General features: G+C 36.4%; 2 protein-coding genes and 1 pseudogene across 5 annotated transcripts; 1 reads left to right on the forward strand and 2 right to left on the reverse strand.

Moving 5' to 3' along the window:
• Positions 1-3,677: 3,677 nt before the first annotated feature.
• On the reverse strand, positions 3,678-6,753 carry LOC113058194 (DNA-(apurinic or apyrimidinic site) lyase-like). Of its 3 annotated transcripts, XM_026225873.1 has the most exons (6): positions 6,633-6,728; positions 6,404-6,451; positions 6,173-6,292; positions 5,926-6,089; positions 5,593-5,785; positions 3,678-4,817 (listed from the first exon to the last, which is right to left on the reverse strand). In XM_026225873.1, exons 2-6 carry the CDS (start codon positions 6,435-6,437, stop codon positions 4,303-4,305), a joined length of 1,026 nt encoding a protein of 341 aa, XP_026081658.1. In that variant the 5' UTR covers positions 6,438-6,451; positions 6,633-6,728; the 3' UTR covers positions 3,678-4,302. The 3 variants fall into 3 exon arrangements, with proteins under 3 accessions (XP_026081658.1, XP_026081677.1, XP_026081668.1); XM_026225892.1 differs by lacking the exon at positions 6,404-6,451 and having other exon boundaries at positions 6,633-6,753; XM_026225883.1 differs by having other exon boundaries at positions 3,678-4,748; positions 6,404-6,710.
• A 4,084-nt stretch (positions 6,754-10,837) lies between these two features.
• On the reverse strand, positions 10,838-14,971 carry LOC113058209 (uncharacterized). 2 transcript variants are annotated; one of them, XM_026225906.1, is made up of 4 exons: positions 14,821-14,971; positions 12,047-12,775; positions 11,928-11,960; positions 10,838-11,156 (listed from the first exon to the last, which is right to left on the reverse strand). In XM_026225906.1, exons 1-4 carry the CDS (start codon positions 14,831-14,833, stop codon positions 11,107-11,109), a joined length of 825 nt encoding a protein of 274 aa, XP_026081691.1. In that variant the 5' UTR covers positions 14,834-14,971; the 3' UTR covers positions 10,838-11,106. The 2 variants fall into 2 exon arrangements, with proteins under 2 accessions (XP_026081691.1, XP_026081684.1); XM_026225899.1 differs by lacking the exon at positions 14,821-14,971 and adding an exon at positions 14,155-14,270.
• Positions 14,972-15,591: 620 nt separating this feature from the next.
• LOC113068702 (GTPase IMAP family member 8-like) lies at positions 15,592-20,887 on the forward strand (annotated as a pseudogene).
• The last annotated feature ends 1,565 nt before the right edge of the window (positions 20,888-22,452 follow it).

A 22,452-nucleotide genomic window follows, 5' to 3' on the forward strand; every position in this document is an offset into this window, starting at 1 on the left:
TCATTCTGACAGCACCCATTCACTGCAGAGGCTCCATTGGTGATCAAGTGATGTAATGCTAAATTTCTCCAAACTGGTTCCAATGAAAAAAACACTACATCTACATCTTGGATGTTCTGAGGGTGAGTACAAGTTTAATTTTTGGATGAACTACTCCTTAAAGTTGACAATAACAGTTCTTCAATCCGGAAGGCTTGTTGTCATAGTCATTGTGATATCTCAATCATGCTGGACAAGTCATTTCAACAAACAAACCAATAAATAATCAGTTTATTGCATAGTAAAATGCCTAAGGACAAGCAATGTGAGATTTAAAAGATTTCAAAAGAACAAAATATTGGATAAACTCACTGTAACATCAATACTGTCCATTTTCCACAATCACTGAATATAATGCTGTATGTTTTTGTACACAAAGTTCATGTAACAATTCTGACTGGATGTAACATTCATTCGTTATTTGGCTCATGCCAATACAAATTGGATACTCTTAAAAAGAGATTGAGATTGGAGCAGTGAGCTTTGGCATCATCCTGTGTAACAGTAACTTACATTTGTTTAATGTATATATTTAGTAAAACCTAGCAAATATACTTTAAAAGTTGATACTTATGTACAAAATGTAAATTCTTTTCAGTGTTTTTCCCCATGTAGCACAAAATTGTTTCCTTTTATTATACAAATATACAATATAAATCAATTTTCTGGATATTAATTTTTTTTCTGCACTAGGAATATTTTACTAAATTCCCTCCAGTTTTTCCATTATGTTCTAAAATATTTTTTTGTTAAAATGAAAAAGCTTTGCTACAAGTTGAGACTTGGTTCTTCTATTTCCTGTTACTTGAGTTAGTTTGAGGTTTTAAGGATCCTCGTATTGTTCAGTAGACCACTGGCTTCAGCTCTCATCTTACTATGCGAATCCATCCCACTCACAAGCTGCCAAACAGCTGAGACAAATTTAAGTTCAGTGTTAAAATTTACCCTGTAAAAACATGATCATCTGAGAACACATGAGAAAAGCACCATTAGGCAAATGTCTTTCAGTGTATTTTGTGCACAGCATTAGAGAACCTGCACAAATAAGGTTCTGTATTTCTGTTGCTTGATAGTGTTGGATTTTTCAGCGACAAGTTCATGGTTGGAATTCCGCCGATTAAAGGTCTATGTGTCACCATCATCCACAGTCCGCATGACAGAAAGTACCTCAGTCAGATCTGCTTTATATTTCTCAGCCCCAGGCACGTGCCGGGGGGGGGGGGGGGGGGCGTTGGGTGCTTGAGCACCTGCCCCTTTGCTCTTTGGTGCCCAAAGTGCCCTTTTGTCAAAGCAAAATTTCCTCTATTTTTTTTTTTTTTTTTTTTTTTTTTTTGTCATAACGTTTCCTTTTGTGAATGCCTGCTCATACCCAATCTAAATATTACTAAAATTTTGAATAATAATTTAGCCGTCAATAAGATGACCAACATGATGACCTTTGACCTGACGACGACGACCTCCTCGACCACTCGTCACGCGCATTTTTTAATTGTCAGAGACCGCGGAAGCTGGTAAGTGAAGTGACATTCAGCCAAGTATGGTGACCCATACTCAGAATTTGTGCTCTGCATTTAACCCATCCGAAATGCACACACACAGAGCAGTGAACACACACACACACACTGTGAGCACACACCCGGAGCAGTGGGCAGCCATTTATGCTGCGGCGCCCGGGGAGCAGTTGGGGGTTCGATGCCTTGCTCAATGGCACCTAAGTCGTGGTATTGAAGGTGGAGAGAGAACTGTACACGCACTCCCCCCACCCACAATTCCGTCCGGCCCGAGACTAGAACCCACAACCCTTCGATTGGGAGTCCAACCCTCTAACCATTAGGCCACGACTATGGTGTTTCATTCTCAGCGAAGTGATTTTGATATTTATTTACTTATTATTTTACAAGAACGACGTAATGTGAGAACATGCAGATATGTTGTTAATATTTTGCGGTGTGTAGCCTGTAGTGTAGAGTAACGTTAGCGTGCTGTTTGAGAGAGAAACGTTTCACAGGCATCGAGGGCAGAGGCGTCATGCCCATTCAAAGATTTCTGAGCCAAGTTGATTTTAAATGCAGCTTCCAAACGACAAAAAAAAACAGCAGAATAATATTTTTTATATATTTGATATAATCACACTGTTGTGATTAGATCGTTCAGTGCACAGCATCAGCTGCTAAATTCAAATCTGTGTTCGCTGGCTGGCGCTGAGCCAGAGACGTTCGTACAACGCTTCATGATAAACAATCAACGGTTCTGTTGCGCGAATGCAATGGCCAATCGGAGACGTGCAGAAGAGTCATCATGAAACGCGGTGTTTTGGTTCACTTGCTCGCAGACTGAATTATTTAGCGAATTCTTTCTTCAGAGAGAGAGAGAGAGTAAAAACTAAAAAAAATCCTGATGTGCATAATGTAATATAAAGTGCTTCAGTTATTTTAATGGGAGTTTTTGAGAGTGCCTGAACTCTGGCTAGACTGAATGAAAATGTTATTTGATAATGTAACTGTTCTTTACTCTCTGTAAAATGAAAGTGTTAAAATAAGTAACTTACAATATTGTTATTAAATTTACATTAAATGCAAATTCAGTCGTATTAAAAATATTTTATGGCATGATATGGCACTTAAGTAAAAAGTCGGGGTTTTATGTGTAGTTAATAGATTACACTACCTTTCCATTTATTGATCAAATAACTATCTATAAAGGTGCAAAACGCGTTTACTTACACGTTTGAGAATCAATTTATTTCCTGATATATTAAGCATGTTTGGAATTGTTTTGAATAAAAAGGAAAAATAAATAAAACATAAGCCTATATAAGTTGTTTATTGTTTTGTATCAATATTTAAGGTGGACTTATTGATTAGGTGCAAGAATAGTAGTGATGGTTAAAATAATAGATTAATGCTGAAATAGTAAATTGAGCCTTGTTCCTAGATGGACAGAGACTGGAAAGTAATAGATCAGATGAGGAGATGGAGATAGAGGAAGAAAAAGAGGCAAATGTAGACGCACAAGTGACAGAAAGAGCAGGTAAGCAGAGGCTGGTGAGAAAGAGGAAAATGTAGAGGCACAAGCATTTTCTATAACAGCTCTTCTTAATTATTCTGTTGAACAGAGAAGAAAAAGCCATCAGGTTGGGACAATTTAAGACATTTCAGTTATTATTAGGTGGAAATAATTTTTCTTTTTTTACTTTTAAACTTAAAATTGTCTCTTCTAATCTTTTTCAAAACTGCATCACAGCATTTGCTGCCGTATCAATACATAATCATCCATATCAATACGCAAATCGGCAAGGAATGCATCACAATATATTGCTGTATTGCTATTTTGAACCGCGCTATTTAAATTCTTGTTCCATGTGCCCCTTTTATACTTTGACTATAATTTTACACTCCTTATGAGCAGTTTGGACTACAGTATAAGATTTGATGTACTTTGTAGGCTTACGTGTTGTTGTTACAAACGAACCTATTTCCACCTTCTTTTAATACATAGACACAGGATGGTCTAATGCATCAATACATTCTAATCAGCTTCTTTTAATTTGTAGAGTACAGAAAAGTATAATGCTTTAAAAATGTGTTACTTAGAGTTGTATGGTTTAACTTTAAAATTAAAATAAGACCAGAGACAAATTCTTTTTTTATAAACTACTTTATTTCAAAATCTGAAAAATGGCTAAAGACAGACATACTCGGGGAGAAAAAAAAAGCACATAAGCAAAATCATTGGTCTTTTGAAACAAAGTGGCATATGTAACATTTAACCACCACTAACTTCACTAAATCGCGAGTAATGTAAAATCCAGATGTTAAAATAGCACCAAAGACAAAATCTATTTTGCTAGACCAAAGATCTTTAACTTCATTCAAATCATACACATCATATATCCTTGCATATATCCTTTTACAAGCTTCAAAACGTTTTGCTATGATCAACACTGATGAGTTTGGCAGGGTTTGTCATTTAGATAAAATATGTTGTTGTTTTTTTTAAAACATTGCAAATATAAAGTGGATTAAGAGCTTGAAATTACGATTTTTTTGTGATAATTTAGTGTCAAAATCTGATTTCAGGCGACCAATAAAAGCAGAATAATTGCAATTTATTCACGTCTCCTTTTAATGTGTCTGCACCACACATATTCCTACATATGGGCCTGTATTTGGTTTTTAGAAAGGAAATAGTATTCTAGGTCTAACAGGACTAGATCCTTGAAACTGATGAAACTGAAAAGCTTGGGGCCGTGAGAAACCTGATCTACACTGCCAAATACAAGGTTATAGGACAGTGGTCACTTCCCATGGCTGTGTTTCGGATCTTGCTGTCACACAGACCTGGAAGCAAGGCTGATGACAGCAAAAAGTAGTCCAAACGCCACCCGACGTTTTTGGCTCGAGCGTTCATCATGTAGGTCCAGAAGGTGTAGGCATTGGCTTGTTCTGGATACAGCTCCCGAAAACTGTCAGTAAAACCAGCCTCCAGAAGTTTGGTGAAGCCCTCACGCTCCTCAGGGGTGAAGCCTGCATTCTTGCGGTTACCCTTGGGGTTTTTGAGATCAATCTCTTGGTGGGCCACATTCAGATCTCCACACAGCACCAGGGGCTTGCGCTGGTCCAAGACACTCAGGTAGGCCCGGAAATCCACATCCCAGGTCTTACGGTAGTCGAGTCGCACCAAACCACGACTGGCATTAGGCACATACGCCGTGACCAGGAAGAAAGATGGAAACTCAGCAGTGATCACCCGACCTTCTTTATCATGTTCCTCTTTACCTATATTGAAGCAGAATGAGATTTAAAAGCGTACAACAAATTCAAGATTTGGATTTTGGAAACAATTATACGCATAACAACTATTGTACTGTAAAATAAAAATAAAATTAATAATAATAACAACTGAAACAATAAAAAAAAAATTCTCCCCATTCAATATGACTATATTACAAGATAAGCGGCAAAAGCAGAAGTAATTTAAATAAGAATTAAATCTAAAAATAAATTATTGCAATACTATAATACAGTAAAATATATTTTTTTAGAATATTACATATTACTACTGCTGCTGCTACTAATAAAAATAACATTATTATTAAAATCATAATGAAATCCATAACGAAATACATGACAATTGCAAAACTACTATTAAAGTGTAAAATGAAAATATTTAATACTACTAACAACAACATTAATAGTATAATTAAATTATAAAACTTAAATCAATAAAGAAATATGACCTGTAAATTATTAATGCATGAACTGTACTATTATTAATAATAGTAATTTTAGTATAGTAAGGACAAACATCAAATTAAAATAGGCATCTTAATTTCTTTGTGTTCAAACACAGTGCTTTTATTTTGTTTGAAAACTGCAGGAAGACTGCAGTTCAACTTTGCTGACAAAAGATTTAAAACAATTCTGATTACAAATTTGGAAAGATGGTTGTTTGCATTGTGTTTTTAAATGCATATTTTAGATGAAACTATGCAATTCACATGGCTCATATAATACTGAAATCTGTAAAAATATGGGGAAAACAGACACTTACCAATACCATAGGTGACACTGAGCGGTTCAGTCTTGCAGAGCATGGCGACTCCGCTGTAGCCCTCCTTCTCCTCTGATCCAGCCCAGTACTTGTGTGGATACTCAGGCATGTCAGTGATCTCTGATGGCAGGGCTTTCTCAGCACACTTGGTCTCCTGCAGACACAGCACATCTGGATCCTCCTTACGCACCCACTGCAAACAGAGAAAAACAAAGAATTTGAAGAGTCCATAAAGCACACAAATACTAAATAAAGACAGAGACTGACTAGACTACACAAGGAGGATCAACAGTAGATGTAAAACACAGTCAATGTCACATTTGCTGAACTCACATCAAGGCCTTTCTTTTTGACCCACGCACGCAGACCGTCCACATTCCAGGAGGTGATCTTCATGTTAGATGCTCGGCCATCTTTACTGGACGTCTTATCTGGAGGATCTTCATATAGAATTGGGGCCTCTGGCTCCTTCCCCTTTTTCTCTTTCTTTGCAGGTTCTGTAATAGAAAACTCCATGTTATCTGATGCACTCTTTGAGGATGCAAACTTTTTTCTTGTATATATTATTAAAACTCTTTACCAGCACCATTGCCAGTCTCCCCTTCGACAGCCTCCTCATTCTTCTTGGCTCTTTTAGGCATGCTTAAAGTTGTTTTAAGACGACACACACGTAAGAAACTGACAGCACACACACGAACACCTACAAGAAAGGACATGCGCAATGGAATGCGTTATGCATCGGTCGCTGCAAACCTCTAATAAAAGACTGTTAAACGTGTATAGCTCGCACACGAGTGATTAAATCACTTACATAAAATGCGTGAACTGCATAAACCAAAATGCATGGGCTTGCAGTATGCTGCAATAACGAATTTATATACATTAGATACGTTTGTAAGATGGCCAAAAGTGCGGCCTTAATGAATGAAACATTAAGAACAAATGTCTCGCGCGCTCTGCGTTTATAATAGACACATTTATATTGACCGCGTTGAGAATTTAAATTTGCATCTCGTTGTATACAAATAGCTCTTCCTTACCTAACACTTTAATCGTTAGCTGGGTTTATAATGAAACCTCAATGTGTGCAGAACTATGAACCACTCCAAGAGGAAGGAGAAGACGAAGCTTTCTGCAATGTGCATGAGGCGCATGTTTTCCTATCGAGACGTGTCTGAGTTATTGCCTGACTAAAACTAAAGACTAAAACTTTTAATTTTATATACATATACTATGCATTTATTATTTGTATATAAAATGATTGGTTAAACTTATATTTAAAATATATTTCTATAAATGTAATAATATGTAATCACGAATATTACGAGGGCCTACCGTCACTATGACGTCAGCCAATCAGGTATCATGGTCTAAAAACACCCCGATCTGGTAACTCCCATTACTTTCCTGCAGAGACTATTCCCATCAATTTCATCCAATATAATAGATATGTAGCATTCCATCAATTTTTCACCAATGGATCCTGTGCATTGAATGTGTGCCGCCAGAATGAGAGTCCAAAAAAGCTGATAAAAACATCACCATAAATTAATGCACATGACTCCAGTCCCGTCCATCAGTTGATGTTTTGTGACGTGAAAAGCTGTGTTTGAAAATAAGCAAATCCATTATATAGACACTACAACTTAAAAGGTCCATAATTCATAATAATTCTTCATCCAGTCTATCCCCTATTCCTCACATCAAATTTTTAACTGTTTTGCATTTCAATTTTGGGTAAACTATTCCTTTAATTAAAAAAACTTGCTTTGTGCACGTGACACTTTGTGTCACAGATAACTATACTATTTTCATCATTATGCTAAGATTAAATATAGATCTGAGATTAAAAAAAAATCTTGTTTAGCTGTGATCATTTATTGTCTATTGTGTTTTTAGGTACAGAACAGATGAAGTGGAGGTCACATGGAGGGACTGATGTTTGGATCTGGAATTTCAGTTGCACTAAAATCATGTTGCACTCATTGATCCCATTATTCATCCTCACGCAACATTAATTTTTGCATCTGGGACAGAAGTAGGTTTTATAGCTCAGTTAAAGGAGAACTGTTAAATATTTTTGTAAAAACACTGAATAAAAATCACCTATTGACCCAAAGCTTCAAATCATTTGATTATGTATGTGTTGAAATGCTGTATAAAAGCAGTATTAAACTCACATTTACATTATACGTCACTAAAGGAAGTTCATCCAAAAATGTAAATGTCCCAAAAAAAAAAAAAAAACCCTCAGGCGATCAATGTAGAAGATGAGCTTGTTTCTTCATGAGAACCGATCTATAGCATTAAATCACTTGCTCACCATTTGATCCGATGCAATGAATGGGTGTCTTCAGAATGAGAGTCCAAACAGCTGATTAAAAAAAAAAAAAAACCTTGACGTAAATTTATAGACTGGAGTGGTGTGGATTATTGTGATGTTTTAATCAGCTGTTTGGACTCTTATTCTAACGGCACCCATTCACTGCAGAGGATCCATTGGTGACCAAGTGATGTAATTCAAAATTTCTCCAAATCTGTTCTGATGAAGAAACAAACTCACATTTTTTTTATTTTTGGGTGAATTATTTCTTTCAAAATAGACTGCAAGATCATTCAATACAGCAGAATTTCAGGTCGTCCCCTTGGAATTATAATGTTCTATCTGCGTTCTGAGCAGTTTTGAGATATTGAGCTTCAAAGTTTTTGCATTACATATAGGAAAATGTATATGGGGAACAAGTTTCTTTCAAACATGAAAATAACAGGGACCCTAAATGTATTCTAAATATACAATATCAAAATCCTCCCAAATTTGTAAATGGGGATTTTTGGAATGGGTCAAATGCAGATAGAACCTTCTAATTCTAAAAAAAACACTTTTCACTTAGAATTATAAGGTTCTATCTGCCAAAACATTATTTGAACATTAAATATAAACTTAATGTTGTAACAATGTCTCAACATGTGTTAGAAAGTAAAATTGTATCCTTTCTATGACATTTATTTTATATTTTTAGCACTTCCATGTATTTACGACATTTCAAATTAAGCAAGGTAGGTCTAAATATTTTGTTGAATGCAGATGTAAATTTTTAATAACAATTTGGTGGGTAATTAAACACATTATTGCAGAAGTTGTTACTTTAATCTTTCTTTTGTTTAGACAGAAAGAAACTACAGTAATGCATCTGAGCAGGACTTTATTCCTCCTAGAGTGGGCCAGGTAAAATGGCTTTCTCTCTAGACATCAGTATGGCTGAAATAACATGTTTATTGTTGTAATTAAGACCCAATCAAATAAATTGTTGACTATTTGACCTTTAAGGCTTAATATTGACATTTAAAGACTTTAAAAACTGCAAAAAAAACAAAACAAAAAAAACAGACATGTTTCAGCAAATTAATTCATAAAGTTTAATAATCATTGAAAAATGATTCACTGACTATATATAAATCACAAAAAAATTTCAGACTCATTTTTTAAAACACAGAACTATTATACTCTCTGTGACTCATTTTTTAAAACAAACTTATAATACTCTCTGTCTGAGACACTTCTCCCGTTTCTTCTTTTCTGAGTAGCCCCCAGGTCTTTAATTTGTAAACTGTTAGGTGCAGTCACTGGCTCCCCACTGGTTTGTCTGGTAAGACCCTAGGCCCTGCTGCATCTACCTTGTCACCTGCCTGGAGAAAAAAAAAATACATGTGAAAAAATACATATTTAAACACAATATTTAAATACATTATATATTTAGCATGGCATACCATTGAGTAGCTACACAGTCTACAATCATTCTTAAATCGTTTTAATACTGAGGTAACTGCTTTAACGATCTTTCACATGTTCACATAACGATCATAACTTACTGTAAGCGCACTATTTTGAGTAGGATAGGTTCGTTAGTTTTTTCGGTTATTTTTTTTTTATCTTAGTGCTTGCCTCTACGAAACTATAAAGCTAGCGCTGCTGGCTAGTGTGGTGTCTAACTATGAAAACAATCTTCGGTCACACTTTATTTTAGGGTCCAATTCTCACTATTAACTAACCATTAACTATGACTTTTGCCTCAATTAACTCCTAATTTGATGATTATTATTAGTTTATAAGGTAGTTGTTAAATTTAGGGTATTGGGTAGGATTATGGATGTCATGCATTATATGTACTTTATAAGCACTAATAAATAGCCAATTTGTTAATAATAGACATGCTAATAAGCAACTACTTATTAGTGTGAATTGGACCCTATACTAAAGTGTTACCCAATCTTCTCAGCAAGACCTAAAAAAAAAATAAAAAAATAAAGAGTGAACTTGCCTGGAATTCGAACTGCGGTCCTTGACAAGATCGTCAGTAAAATTGTAGATCTTTAGGTTTCTTAAAAACTTTGTTGCGTGCCATAATCCTCACACGGCGATCTAAAGCCGGCGACACAACATATAAAGTTGATCCTGATTGGTCCTCTTCTGTGCATTCGAAGTGCTGATTGGCTCACGCAGATAGAACCTTATAGAGCCAAGTTAGAGTTCGTCTTTGTAGATAGAACCTTTTTGTTTTTTCAATAAAAACTTAAAAAAACCATCACATAATGTAAATAAGTAGTCACAGAATAAGAATATGTGAATAACTCAATTTTGACAAAAATGTCAGATAGAACCTTATAATTCCAAGGGGACGAGGTGTGTTACTGAAACACCCTGTGAGTCTACATAAAAAAAAGTGATATGGAAAATTGATAATACATCGATTACTAAAATACTAAATATCTTATCCATATGTTTATTTCCTATAAATTTATACAAAAACCAAAAGCCCATGAAATATCTTAACAAGTTTATTCATTTTTGTTAGGCAACACTGTTTGATTAAATCTCTGAACATCTTCCAGTGTAAATTATTTGTATGTTTCTATAAAAAAAAAAAAATTAGGTCATACACAGCAACGGATTCCTATTAGGATTTATGACCGACATTCAATCTGGGTGAAATATATATATTAAAAAAACAGCATTAAGACCAATAGACATTTGAAGGTGCTGCTGTAACGTGCCAATGGCACCTCTGTAAACTTCATGAGAACAATTTATGTATCAAGAAAGGGATTATCACCGGAGGGAAGACTGATGAAGACATTCAGGATTTGGTTCTAAAAACAAAGTCAGTCTTTAGAGAAAGGGATGACGTGTTCAACTACAGGTCAGAAAGTGCTTGATTTAACCACTTGCACAAAAGTAGGAACAAGGGAGGAATAAAAGGGATTTATTAACTGTAAAACTGCAGTTTTTTTTTTCTTAAAAGAAACAATTCTCCACCATTAAAATGACAGAGGTATGCAGAGGGACTCTGCGCCTGAGGCAGACTCTGTTGTAAGGCAACCGAGAAGTCCAAGACATTATCTTCATAGGGGAACTAGTCCTAAAGTGTCTCAGCAGAAACATTGAGGGGATGAGAACCTGAGAGCAGGGTGTGTTTCGAGTGTGTGTGTGTGATTGTGGAGATGTGGTAGTGTGTGCTAGGCAGGTGACTCCAGGGCATTCTTGTACCAAACAACCTTTGCAGGGTCTGAAAAACAAAGGAAACCTGTAAAAATTGTGAAAATTATCTTAAAACAAAAAACAAAAAGGTAATTCTGCTTGTTTTATGGATAATAGGGCTACATAATATTGGAAGAAAACTGACATTGCTATTTGAAACTGTAAAGCTGCTTTGACAATTTGTGTTGTTAAAAGCACTATATAAATAAAAGTGACTTGAAATTGCGCTAATTAGTCAAATTTAGTCTAAAATAATTTAGTTCATACAAGAAAGTTTAACAGATATATATATATATATATATACACACAAACACACATACATACTGGACATCTTATATATAAACAAACATTTACTTGTAAATGAGTAAACTGTTACAAGTTATATCTTTCCTTGAGTTTTCACAGAAAATATTTCGACTTTGACAAATTCTATAAAATGACTTCTTATTGAGATAAGAAATAAGAAAAAATAAATAATAATTAAGATAAAATTTTTGATTAAATAAAAAAAGATTTACTTTGATTTTGTGATCATAATTAAATAAAATAAGAAATGCACTACAACATTGTAACCTTAATAAAAATACAGTATTTAATAATAACTGTAAAATTATAATACCAACATGTATTAATTCCTTCATTTTTGACAGATTGCCAGAAAATTGATCCATACTCTGTCAGGTTTCAGAATGAAACTCAGAAAAACTGTGATTTAACAATTGCCATAAAAAGATACAGATTTAATTTTGACATATAATGCGGCCCTAATGGAGATTTAGAAAAACAGTCAAACACCAACCTTGTTTTTGTCTCCATAATATTGCTTTCCATTCTGCAGATCAAAAACAATTAAGAGTAAGTTAAGAAATACACACGAGAAAGCCTTTTGAAACCTAAAAATTAAATGTATCATCTTACCTTGTGTGTGATACTCCAATGCTTCCTCCAGGTGGCGACAGCTAAGCAGCAGCTCCTCTGAACTCTCGGAGCCTCTCGTGACCTGACCAGGCAGAGACTCTGAAGAGACATGGGCTGGTTTTACAGTAACCTCTCCAGCAGCAAGTGGGTGGAGATCTGGAGATTCCTCCTGGGGAACATCTGCCTCCGGCCCATCGCTGATAAAGCTGAGTCCCCACTGGTTCTGCAGCAAAACCCCGATACCAGGGGGTTCTTCGGCCGCCCCAACAGAACCTCCCCCTGCCTTCACCTTGGAGGCATAGCTGATGGCTGGCTGCAGTTTGGCGGGACTGTCCTTCACTGGGAAAGCAGGTGGAGGTTTGAGCAAAGAAAGGCTGTTGTCTACCCAACGTTCTTTCTGACCAATTCTGGAGTGTCTCTCGTCCGAACGTGGCCCTGGTCTTGGGCCGTCACGCCGAAAGCTTCTTGATTTATTTGGGACACGACGCTCTCTGTGCGTAAAGGTCTGGGTGTGACCCACCCCATTCAGAGAACCTTCAAGGCTACCTGGTGAGGCTTGACGTTTATCCATCCCAGAGGAACAGCCCCCTCCTCCCCCACCGCAGCTGCCAGAGCCGGGGGAGAGGCGACGGTTTCGGATCTGTGGTTCAGGTTTAGAGGGTGACACTAGGACGGCAGGATCACACAAGGGGTCGGACTCGCACGCTGCATTGCTTGACTCCCAAGTACCTAATAAAAAAATCTGATTCAATTATTCAATGACATAACAAGCAAACTGTTATGAAACATGTTGGATTGTCCCAAACCTTGAGTTTCTATGCAATCTCAATCATGTGAACTCTTCTAACGATTTCCCCCACCTGCTTTATTCACATTTTAGGGTCTGCATCAAATTAACTGACAAAAGTGACTTTATATTTATTTAATTTTATTGCCATATCAGCATGTATGGCTATTTTCATGGCCAGACCGGTGTATTTTAAAAGAAACTTTTAAAACTTTTATTACGCACAATAGTAATGAAAAACAACTGACAACACACATAATAAATATTAAATACGATTTTCATTTAGTATCAGATTAAAAAATAATTATTCCTGGTGGAACATTTTTAAAAACAATCCATTATATGAACTTCTGAATAAAAACTTTGCAAGTTTCAAGTAACTTAAAATGTAAAACTTAATTGGAAAAATAAATATTTATCAATACTAAATTGCATTGTTTTTGAGAAAAAAAAGACAAAAATTCTTTAAAACCTAGTGGTTTAAAGTATATTGTCAAAGATTTACAATGACAATTAATTGTTATTTTTGGGCTGCACGGAGTCTTTGTAAATATCATCTAATAATGATTTCGCCTACCCAGCATTTTTTATATATATATATATATATCCATCCATTTATTTATTTACACACAGAGAAATGGCCCAAGCAAAGCAACGAGTCGAGTAAATGAGCCATAGCAATAAGATGTAACTGGAAATTTCTGGTCGGCACCTCATTCGCATCTGCAGAATCGGAGGCCCAACGGCAGAAAATAAGACGAATCTGTAAAACATTGCCTACTCCTAAACAACATTTATTAATAACACATCTCATTACAGTTCGGTGATTTCAGTAAGTTACCTTCACGCAGTCATACCACACCAGCCTGGAAACGACACAAAACGTAGATACTGGCACGCATTTACTATTGTCTAAATGAACAAAATTAACGTGTTTGTAAATCTAGGCCATTATTATACAGACAAATTTGAGTCAAAATAGCATTAACGAGCCTTAAAAGAGATTTTGTTGTTAAGAATGCTAATGCTAACAGCAGGCCGCTTGTGTTTGGATGTTTAGCGCCCATAACAACCGCCTTTACATCGGGATACACCGCTCAGCACAATAAACCTGACCCGTTGGATTAAATAAGAGCCCCTGCTTATAATTTCAGATCATTACAAACATAAATGATAACAAAGAAAGATGACAGTGACATCAGAAAGATCGAGAAACAAAAGTTTCGTAAGTGTCATTCCGCCCCACTCAAGCGAAACAACTTCACATTACAAAACACGCTCACTATAAGCCAGCGAAATACAACTTAAAGCTCCCTCTTACCTGTTTTGATATGCATTTCGGTGTGATAAATCAGTTTTTTAAGCAAGGTTTGGACTTTAGTGTGTCTACGTGAATGTGTCGCACAGCAGCGTGTTGCTTAATGCGATAATACGGAAGTGACAGTCACCAGGGAGCAATGCAATAGATGAGGCAACGACAATTTCCGGTGTGCTGCAGGCGCGAAGAAGAGCGGGAACGGCGCATGAACATATTTTAAATTATATTAGGAATTATAACAAGAAAACTGTGATAAACATTCCTATTTTATTTGTAGTTTGTCGTTACATAAGAAACAAAAATATAGGTTTGTACATGTATGTAATCAATTACAGTTTAAAACACATAAAATACTATACTTGTGTGCCTAGTATGATATGACATATGGTTTAAAGTTACATTTAAAAAAAGTATAACCAACAACTCCAGCAATTTTATGCCCAGAAAGGAATAAAAAAAAGATCCCATGAAATTAAAATATACTACAGATTGTCAAATCAAATGCAAATGAGACGTTCCTTGGCGTTTACTAGTTAGCCGATCATGTTTCATGTGATGTACAACTACAGTCAATTGGCCATTAAAGTCCATTTTGTCTTTGAGGAAAAGATGGAGTACAATTTTTTTTTTTTTTTTAAGAACAAAACCATTGCATGCATGTTGTCTCACCTTCAGTGTCCATTCTGTCCACTTTGTCAAAGTGTGTCTTTCATAGACAAATAAAAAGTTTCATATTTCTCGTTTCAAGATTCTGGTCACTTCTTTTTTTGCTGCCTTTCCTGACCTCTTCACATGAATCTCTTCATTACTTCTGAGTTTTGTTGTTTTCCCTCAGCTGAATGATCTTTTGTCTCATGGGGTATATGATCAAGCTGCTTATCTGTGAGGTTATCTGTGTTTTTCTGTTTGTATTGTATTTCCTCGCTCATTTGAGGAGGATTTGCTGATTTGTGGTATTCGGGTTTAAGCTTTAACTGTTGTTATACCGACTGATGAACATTGTCCTTCTCTCTGTGATCAATTTCTGTTAGAAACAATCACAAACCATGACAAAAATGTAACAATGACCATAAAGATAAAAACTCAGTTCTATTAGTAAATTCATGTTGATATCCTGACATTAACAATAACAAATTTAATAGTGACATTACAATATATTTCATATTTCCTTTTCAATACACTTTTAAATATTAATGGGGAATAGAAAAATGGGTTCTGAATAAACAATACTAAGCAAAACTTCAGAAGTATATGGCTCTGTTGTGTATGAGGGAGTGGCATTTTGGTGATTCACAGGTTTATTACAGTATAAACTTTGGACCCATGAAACAGGTTGACATTACACATTCCAAAACACACCAATGATTCACTCAGTTTTGTCCACTGGAAACATAACAAAAATAATACTCATATGCATAAAATAAACCTGCATGACCCATCATGGCCTTAAAAGGAACTTCTCAGAATCAAAGTAAGTTATTTTATTTCATTATATTTATTCTGACAACTATCCTTAAAGATAAAAGCTATCATGTTAACTATAATAAATGGTTGTTGTTGCTGGGGGAAACGGAGAGAGGTAATAAGGATGAGTTTGTTGAAAAATTTAACATTACAGAGTTTGGCAAAAGGTATATTATATAATTTCCTTTTATTTATTTTGATAGATGAATTCAAGTAAACTGGGACACATTTTGTCATTGAGATGACTGGGGGGAAAAATCAATTATCCCGAATTAACCTTATGTTCATAATGGTTCCAGGAGGGAAAATTAAACTTTACTGACTTTTTTCTTATCCCTTAGGTTACATTTTCTCACACTAAAGTGTCTTGTGTAACTTTTTTAGAAGTGATTCAGAAGTGTGAGTTAGCTGTAGGCCATATTTGCATATGTAATTTTAGTTTATTTAACTCACAGTCTTGTCCTTTTATTGGATTATTAATCTGCTACTGCTTGAGGAAAAAAGCATATGTATTTTGAAAGATGCCGTAGTCTTCTGGTCTGAACTATTAAAAATGTATCAAACTTGTATTTTAATCAAGGGAATGTGAAGCATCTGTTGGAGTTGCGGATCATCCTTCTTGGAGGTCGAAATTCTGGAAAGAACCTAGTAGGAAATGCTATTTTAAACCAAGAGGAGTTCTTCCTTCATGAAAGGACCACATGCCTGAAAAGAAAGGCGGAGGTACACGGGAGAAGTGTGATAGTGGTGGATACACCAGGTTGGTGGTGTGACTTCTCAGCACAAGACACACCAGAGCTGGTCACGAGGGAAATCAGACACAGCGTTTCCTTGTGTCACCCAGGGCCTCACATCTTTCTCCTTGTGGTGAAAACAGACTCTGTGTTCATAGAAAAGAGAAGGAGAGCTGTAGAAGAGCATCTTGAACTCCTTGTTGGGGCAGTTTGGAATCACACTATAGTGCTGTTCACAAAGGGCAAAAATGCAGGAAATAAATCATTTGAGGATCATGTTCAGGCATCAGGTAAACCCCTCCAGTGGCTTCTGGAAAAGTGTAGTGGCAGGTTTCATGTTTTTGATACCATGGAAACACGTAATGCCACCCAAGTAATGGAACTAATGGGGAAAATTGATCAAATGTTGGCAGAAAATGAAAGATGCCATTTTGAAATGGATGTAAAGACTTTACAAGAGACAGAGGACAAGAAGAGGGAAGTGGAGCTTAAGGCTCATCAAAGACTGATGAATATACAGAAACAGAGATCTCTGAAGGGTGAGTTTTAAAATAAGGTATTACACTCTTAAAAACAAAATGTTCTTTACTGGCAATTATGGAAAAACCTTTCCATTCCACAACAGGTTACTGTTAGTGAAAAAAAGGTTCTTAAGAAAAAATAATTTCTTTTTTTAGAAGTGTTCAGCCAAAGGTTTTTTTCGGGACCCAAAAACTGTAAACACTCTCTTTTGGAACCTTTGTTTTCAAAAGTGTAATATTTTATGCATTTTATTGTAAATCTCAATCATTCTATGTTTTCCTCCCCTCAGTGCACTCATCTCACCAAGAAAACATAAGACTCATCTTGCTTGGAGCTAAGGGCTCAGGGAAGAGCTCAACGGGAAACAGCGTTCTAGCCGCAGGAAGTGACCTAAGCTTTACAGTAAACAAGCGCACCACACAATGCATGAAGGAAACATTCACAGTGGCAGGAAGACAGGTAACAGTTGTAGACACACCTGGCTGGTGGATGAACTACTTTACCCAGGATTCTTCAGCTTTTGACAAAGAGGAAATAGTCAAGAGTGTATACTTGTGTCCACCTGGTCCTCACGCTTTCCTTTTGGTGGTACGGGTGGACAGGTCATTCACAGAGACCTACAGGAGAGCCATTGAGGAGCACATAGAGCTCATTAGTAAGGACATTTGGAACCACTCTATAGTGCTGTTCACCTTTGGGGACTGGCTTAGCGACACAACTATAGAGCAGTACATTGAAAGCGAAGGTAAGGCCCTCCAGTGGCTCGTGGAGAGATGCAGAAACTGCTACCATGTGCTAAATAACAAGAGCCTTGGGAATAATTTCCAGATCACAGAGCTACTGGAGAAGATAGAGGAGATGACAGCAGGAAGCCACTTTGAAACAGATGAGAGAGTCGTTTTAAAGAGATGAAGAGAAAACAGCAAGTAGAGGAAGACAGTGCAAAGATCCGCCGTGAAAATGTGCTGAGACGAAAACAAAGCTTGAGAGCTTTTAAGAGTAAGTCAAGAATCTTCCAGCATCATCCAATAAATTATACTGTGATACAAAATTTGATTTTGAATTGCCCCTTATCTCATTTTAAACCTTAACACTCTCATTCATCTTTGAAACAAAATAATATATATTTTAAAGAAACCTGGGTGGTTTCTGTCCTTTCACTGAAAGTCTATGCAACCAAAGTTTTGAAGATCCAAAAAGATCATAAAGGCTTTGTAAAATGAATACATGTGATGAAATAAAGTCTAAATCAAATTTGTTCACTATAATGTACATATCTTGGACTTATATTAATAGAATTAAATTGCTCAATTCATACGGACTAGGCCAGTGCCCAACCATGTTCCTGGAGATCTACTTTCCTGCAAAGTTCAGCTCCAACCCTGATCAAACACAGCTTAATCAGCTAATTAAGATCTTCAGGAGCACTTGATAATTACATGCAGGTCTGCTGAAGCAGTGTTGGAACTGAACTCTGCAGTAGGTACATCTCCAGGAACAGGGACAGAAACAACTCAAGTTTCACAAAAAGTATATTTTGAAGATAAACCAAAATATTGCTAGTTTGGAATGACATGTGGGTGACTAAATGATGACAAAATTTCCATGAACAATCTCTATAAGAGTTTTTTCTTTCTCTTTAAAGATAAAGTACAGTTGCCATCAGTTATAAGAGTATTTCTTCTGGGCAGTAGACACTCTGGTAAGACATCTTCTGCAAATTGCATTTTGGGTAATGATGGACAGGAGGCTGACAACCAAAACCTCATGAGAGGTACTGTTATACTCAATGAGACAAAAGTTGAGGTCATGGACACACCAGGCTGGACAACTGAGTGTCCATATATTGCAGAGTTCAGAGGGCAACTTCTCCATGACTGGGTTTCTGGTTCAGACAGAGGGATTGGCATCCTCCTGTTGGTTGTGAATGCCAGTTCATCATTTACACTGAAGAACCTGAAAGCAGCTGAGTACCATCTGTGTACTCTGGGAGGGAAAGCATGGAGCAGCACTGTTGTGTTGTTCACACATGGAGATTGGCTCGGTGATGTCAGTGTGGAGCAGTATATTGAAAGTGAAGGAGATGCACTTCAGACATTGGTGGAGAAATGTGGAAATAGATATCTGGTTTTCAACAATAAGATTAAAGACAATGGCACTCAGGTCACAGAATTGATGCAGAAGATAGAGGAGATGATGTTGGAACAAATATTAAATAACGCAAAAAATCTAGGGAATATCCAGCGACCTTTGGTAAATGACAAATTCAAGTTTGGTGGGAAGGTACAGATTGGGGAAATGCAAAAGACACCTCTTAGAAGCTCTACAAACATTCATCATGGTGAGTTGTTATATTTTCACCAATAGTTATTTTACTATAGAAGCTTGTTTCCACCATGCAGTTCATGTCTCAAAATTTGTACTTTATCTTTTTCTCAGAATTTTGAGCTTTTCTCTCAGTTCACACTATTTTAACTCACAATTGCAATCACAATTTTTATATCTCACAGTTTTGACTTTATGACTCGCAATTGCAATTGCGAATCTATATCTCACAATTTTGACTTTTTTCCCCTCACATATCCAAGTTTATATTTTGCAAATTTGAGTTACACTCAATGTACAATTCATGCTTCTGAAGGAAATGTAAATTTAATACATTTATAATAGTACAATAAATTGCTTAATACAATAAATGTCTGTACAGTAGAGAGAGAGTACAGTAGAGGTGCAGCTTTGAGAAGATTTTCTTGTAAATTAAAAAGTAATGTATTATATTAATATTTATTTGTAAGAAAGTAATCTGGTTAAATAACTTGCCTTACTTGTAATGCGTTACCATTAACACTGCTTGATTAGGTGTAAAGGTTTATGTTTTTGCTTGATTTTGTACTGGATGTTGGCATTGATACTGGATGTTTAAAGTGTCTATTACTCTTTTCTTAATAGGTGATACTGACATTCAAGGAGAGCATCAAATGATTGAGATCTCTGAACATTTGCTCCCATCTACATCCAGTTATCCAAAAATTACCACCACAGACTCCATCTTTCCACCAAGTGAAAATCAAGCAGTGTCCTGCAGGAGTTTCCGATTATCAAATAGGACCTCATTACCCAGAAACGTTCATCAAAGACTAGTAGTGGTGCTCAACACCTCTGAATGGTTTCACCCAAATGAACCATGGAGAGGTGTGAGTAGGACAGATGTGCCTGAAACAGGTTCTCTTGCTGCATTCAGTGTTTCTACAACCGAACAGCCAATGAATGTGCAACGATTATTCAGAAACGAATCTCAGGGCGAAAGGTTTTGGGGGCCATCTCTTCCATATTACCACAGGAATACACCTTACACATCTCAAACTGCAAAAGAAAAAGCCTTTATGGGTTTTATCCAATCAGAGGACCTGCAGAACCTAATTGACCAATGGGGTGACAGTAACATCGAGGAGCTGGAGGCATTCATAGATTCTTATTTTGAGATGGTGTGGCAGGAGGCTATAAATGAGCCTAATTGCAGCGGCATGACTCCAATCAACTCTGAAGGTTTAGGCATCACTGAGAACGATCAGGGACATCTGGCGTCAATTGACAGAAAACTGTCAAAGCTTGACATCCTGGAGAGAGTGCAAAGAGACTTGCAGGAGCTGAAGCAAACAATCAAGCACTTAAGTAAAATATTTCAGGAACTGAAGGACAGGACTAAAGAGACACACGACCCCACCCGATCCTCTGAAGTAACTGCGTCAGCAGAAAGTGAGGAAACAGGTCGATCAGATGAAAAGTGAATGCCTTTTCAGTACTGAAATGGCAAAAATAGAAAATGTATTAGTCAAGTTGGGTCACGACTAAAACTTCACCATTTAAAGTGTAACAAGATGGTGCATTTTTCTCTCTGACAGAAAAAGAATGCAAAATAAAATGTAAACAAATACGAGTATATCCTTTCATTCTAAATATTTTTATATATCTGGTATCACACAATTCTCATTCATGATCTGGAATTCTCTTGAACAGCAAGCAGACACTGTCATAAGTTCTGATGACAGAAAAAAATATATTTTATATCATAAATCTAGAAGAAGACCATAACATTTATATGAAAGGCTGTAAATCTTGTGTTGTACCAATTAAATTTGGCATTTGATGTAAGGCTTTATGTAACTGACATAATATCACATTAAAGCATTTATTACAAAAGTCACAAAGTTCTGCATTTGACAGACAGTGTGTGATGTCTCATCTGTGGCTGCACACTCTGTTTATAATCACAGGGACCACCTCGGTCACCTGCATTAACTCCAGTTTTCCACAAGCAAGATGCCTTTCCTCTGGGCCTTCTGACACATGATGCAGGCACATGAATGATAGTGTGAGAACAAAATCTGAAAAATCTGAAGAAGGAAAAGCCACTGTTAGAATTTACAAACATTGTTTTGCTAGTAAATAGGTATACAAGACAAACTTTATAAGGGCTAAACTGTTTGTTGTAGCAGTTTAAACGTAAAAATAAAAATATACATCTATAAGCAAAAGAAATGAATAATTTTGAATTGCCACCTAGTGGTCGAATGATTAAGCTGCTGTTTTCACATTCAGTCTCGAGATGTTTAGAGTAGTTTGACATTCAGTGGATCATGCTATTGCATATAAGCATCCATAACCGCAAGGATAAATATAGCCTAGTTTTTACGTAGCCTATTCACAGAGCACATAAAAAAGCAGCAAACGTTTAAAAATGTAATGTAAATGTAATTCTGAGACGAACTTAAAGATCATGAAGACTTGTTCACAATCACATTACATGATCATCTGACTATTGTATATTCACGCAATATCACTGAAAGCTCGTGACAGAAAATCTACCTCTGCAGACAGGTGAACCGTGAACGCGCACAGAACCTTGAGCGTGACAGCGCCGCTTCCCTTTAAAAGGACGGTATGCGTCACCTGACCAGGTCCACCGACAAGGAAGGAACGTAACGTGCATTACCAGAAAAATAAGCAAATAAAATAGCCAAGATCTACACGTTATAACACTGAAACGTGAAAACATACTTGTCTTCAAACTCCCGCCCTTGTGACGGCTGGAAAGAGACACGTCATCATCATCATCATCATCATCCGACCGGACGCGAAGGCTGCGAACGAATGTTACCGAGGCTCCGGAATCCTGAATAGCTTTATAGTAACGTTAGAGGTTTCATCAACGGAGCGTTTCTAGAACTCGTTTTTAGGTGTTTATTTAATTAATTACGTTTAAAAAAGAACCAGTTAATCGCAAAACGCTCTGTTAGTGTCGGTTAGATGTTTTTTTAAATACATTTGATAATCAAAGGTGACGGTTTAACGTATTAATTTAATTATTTATTTCCCGCGAGAGCCAGGAATCAGCTCATCGTAGTGCGTTACGTAATATAGGCATTATCCAGGGTGCTGAAACCAACCCATGCTAGACGCCTACGAGGGAGTTTTTTTTTTTTAAAGGATTCAATTGAGAATATATATTTTGTGCTTTTAAATACTCAAATTCATTCGCTCCGGTTGGAAACAGAAACGAGGAATTGACATTGTCAGTTTC

Source organism: Carassius auratus, chromosome 4, assembly GCF_003368295.1.
Source record: "Carassius auratus strain Wakin chromosome 4, ASM336829v1, whole genome shotgun sequence".
Lineage (NCBI taxonomy): Eukaryota > Metazoa > Chordata > Actinopteri > Cypriniformes > Cyprinidae > Carassius > Carassius auratus.

Bases quoted from the DNA above. Each gene is read 5' to 3' on its own strand.
- LOC113058194 (XM_026225873.1), bottom strand. From the start codon at position 6,437: ATGCATTTTGGTTTATGCAGTTCACGCATTTTAT. The intron at 6,293-6,403 runs GTAAGTGATTTA...CCTTTCTTGTAG, and splicing joins ATGCAGTTCACGCATTTTAT to GTGTTCGTGTGTGTGCTGTC. The intron at 5,786-5,925 runs GTGAGTTCAGCA...CTCTGTTTGCAG, and splicing joins TCAAAAAGAAAGGCCTTGAT to TGGGTGCGTAAGGAGGATCC.
- LOC113058209 (XM_026225899.1), bottom strand. The intron at 11,961-12,046 runs GTAAGATGATAC...TTTGATCTGCAG, and splicing joins ATTGGAGTATCACACACAAG to AATGGAAAGCAATATTATGG. The intron at 11,157-11,927 runs GTTGGTGTTTGA...TTTGTTTTTCAG, and splicing joins ATTATGGAGACAAAAACAAG to ACCCTGCAAAGGTTGTTTGG.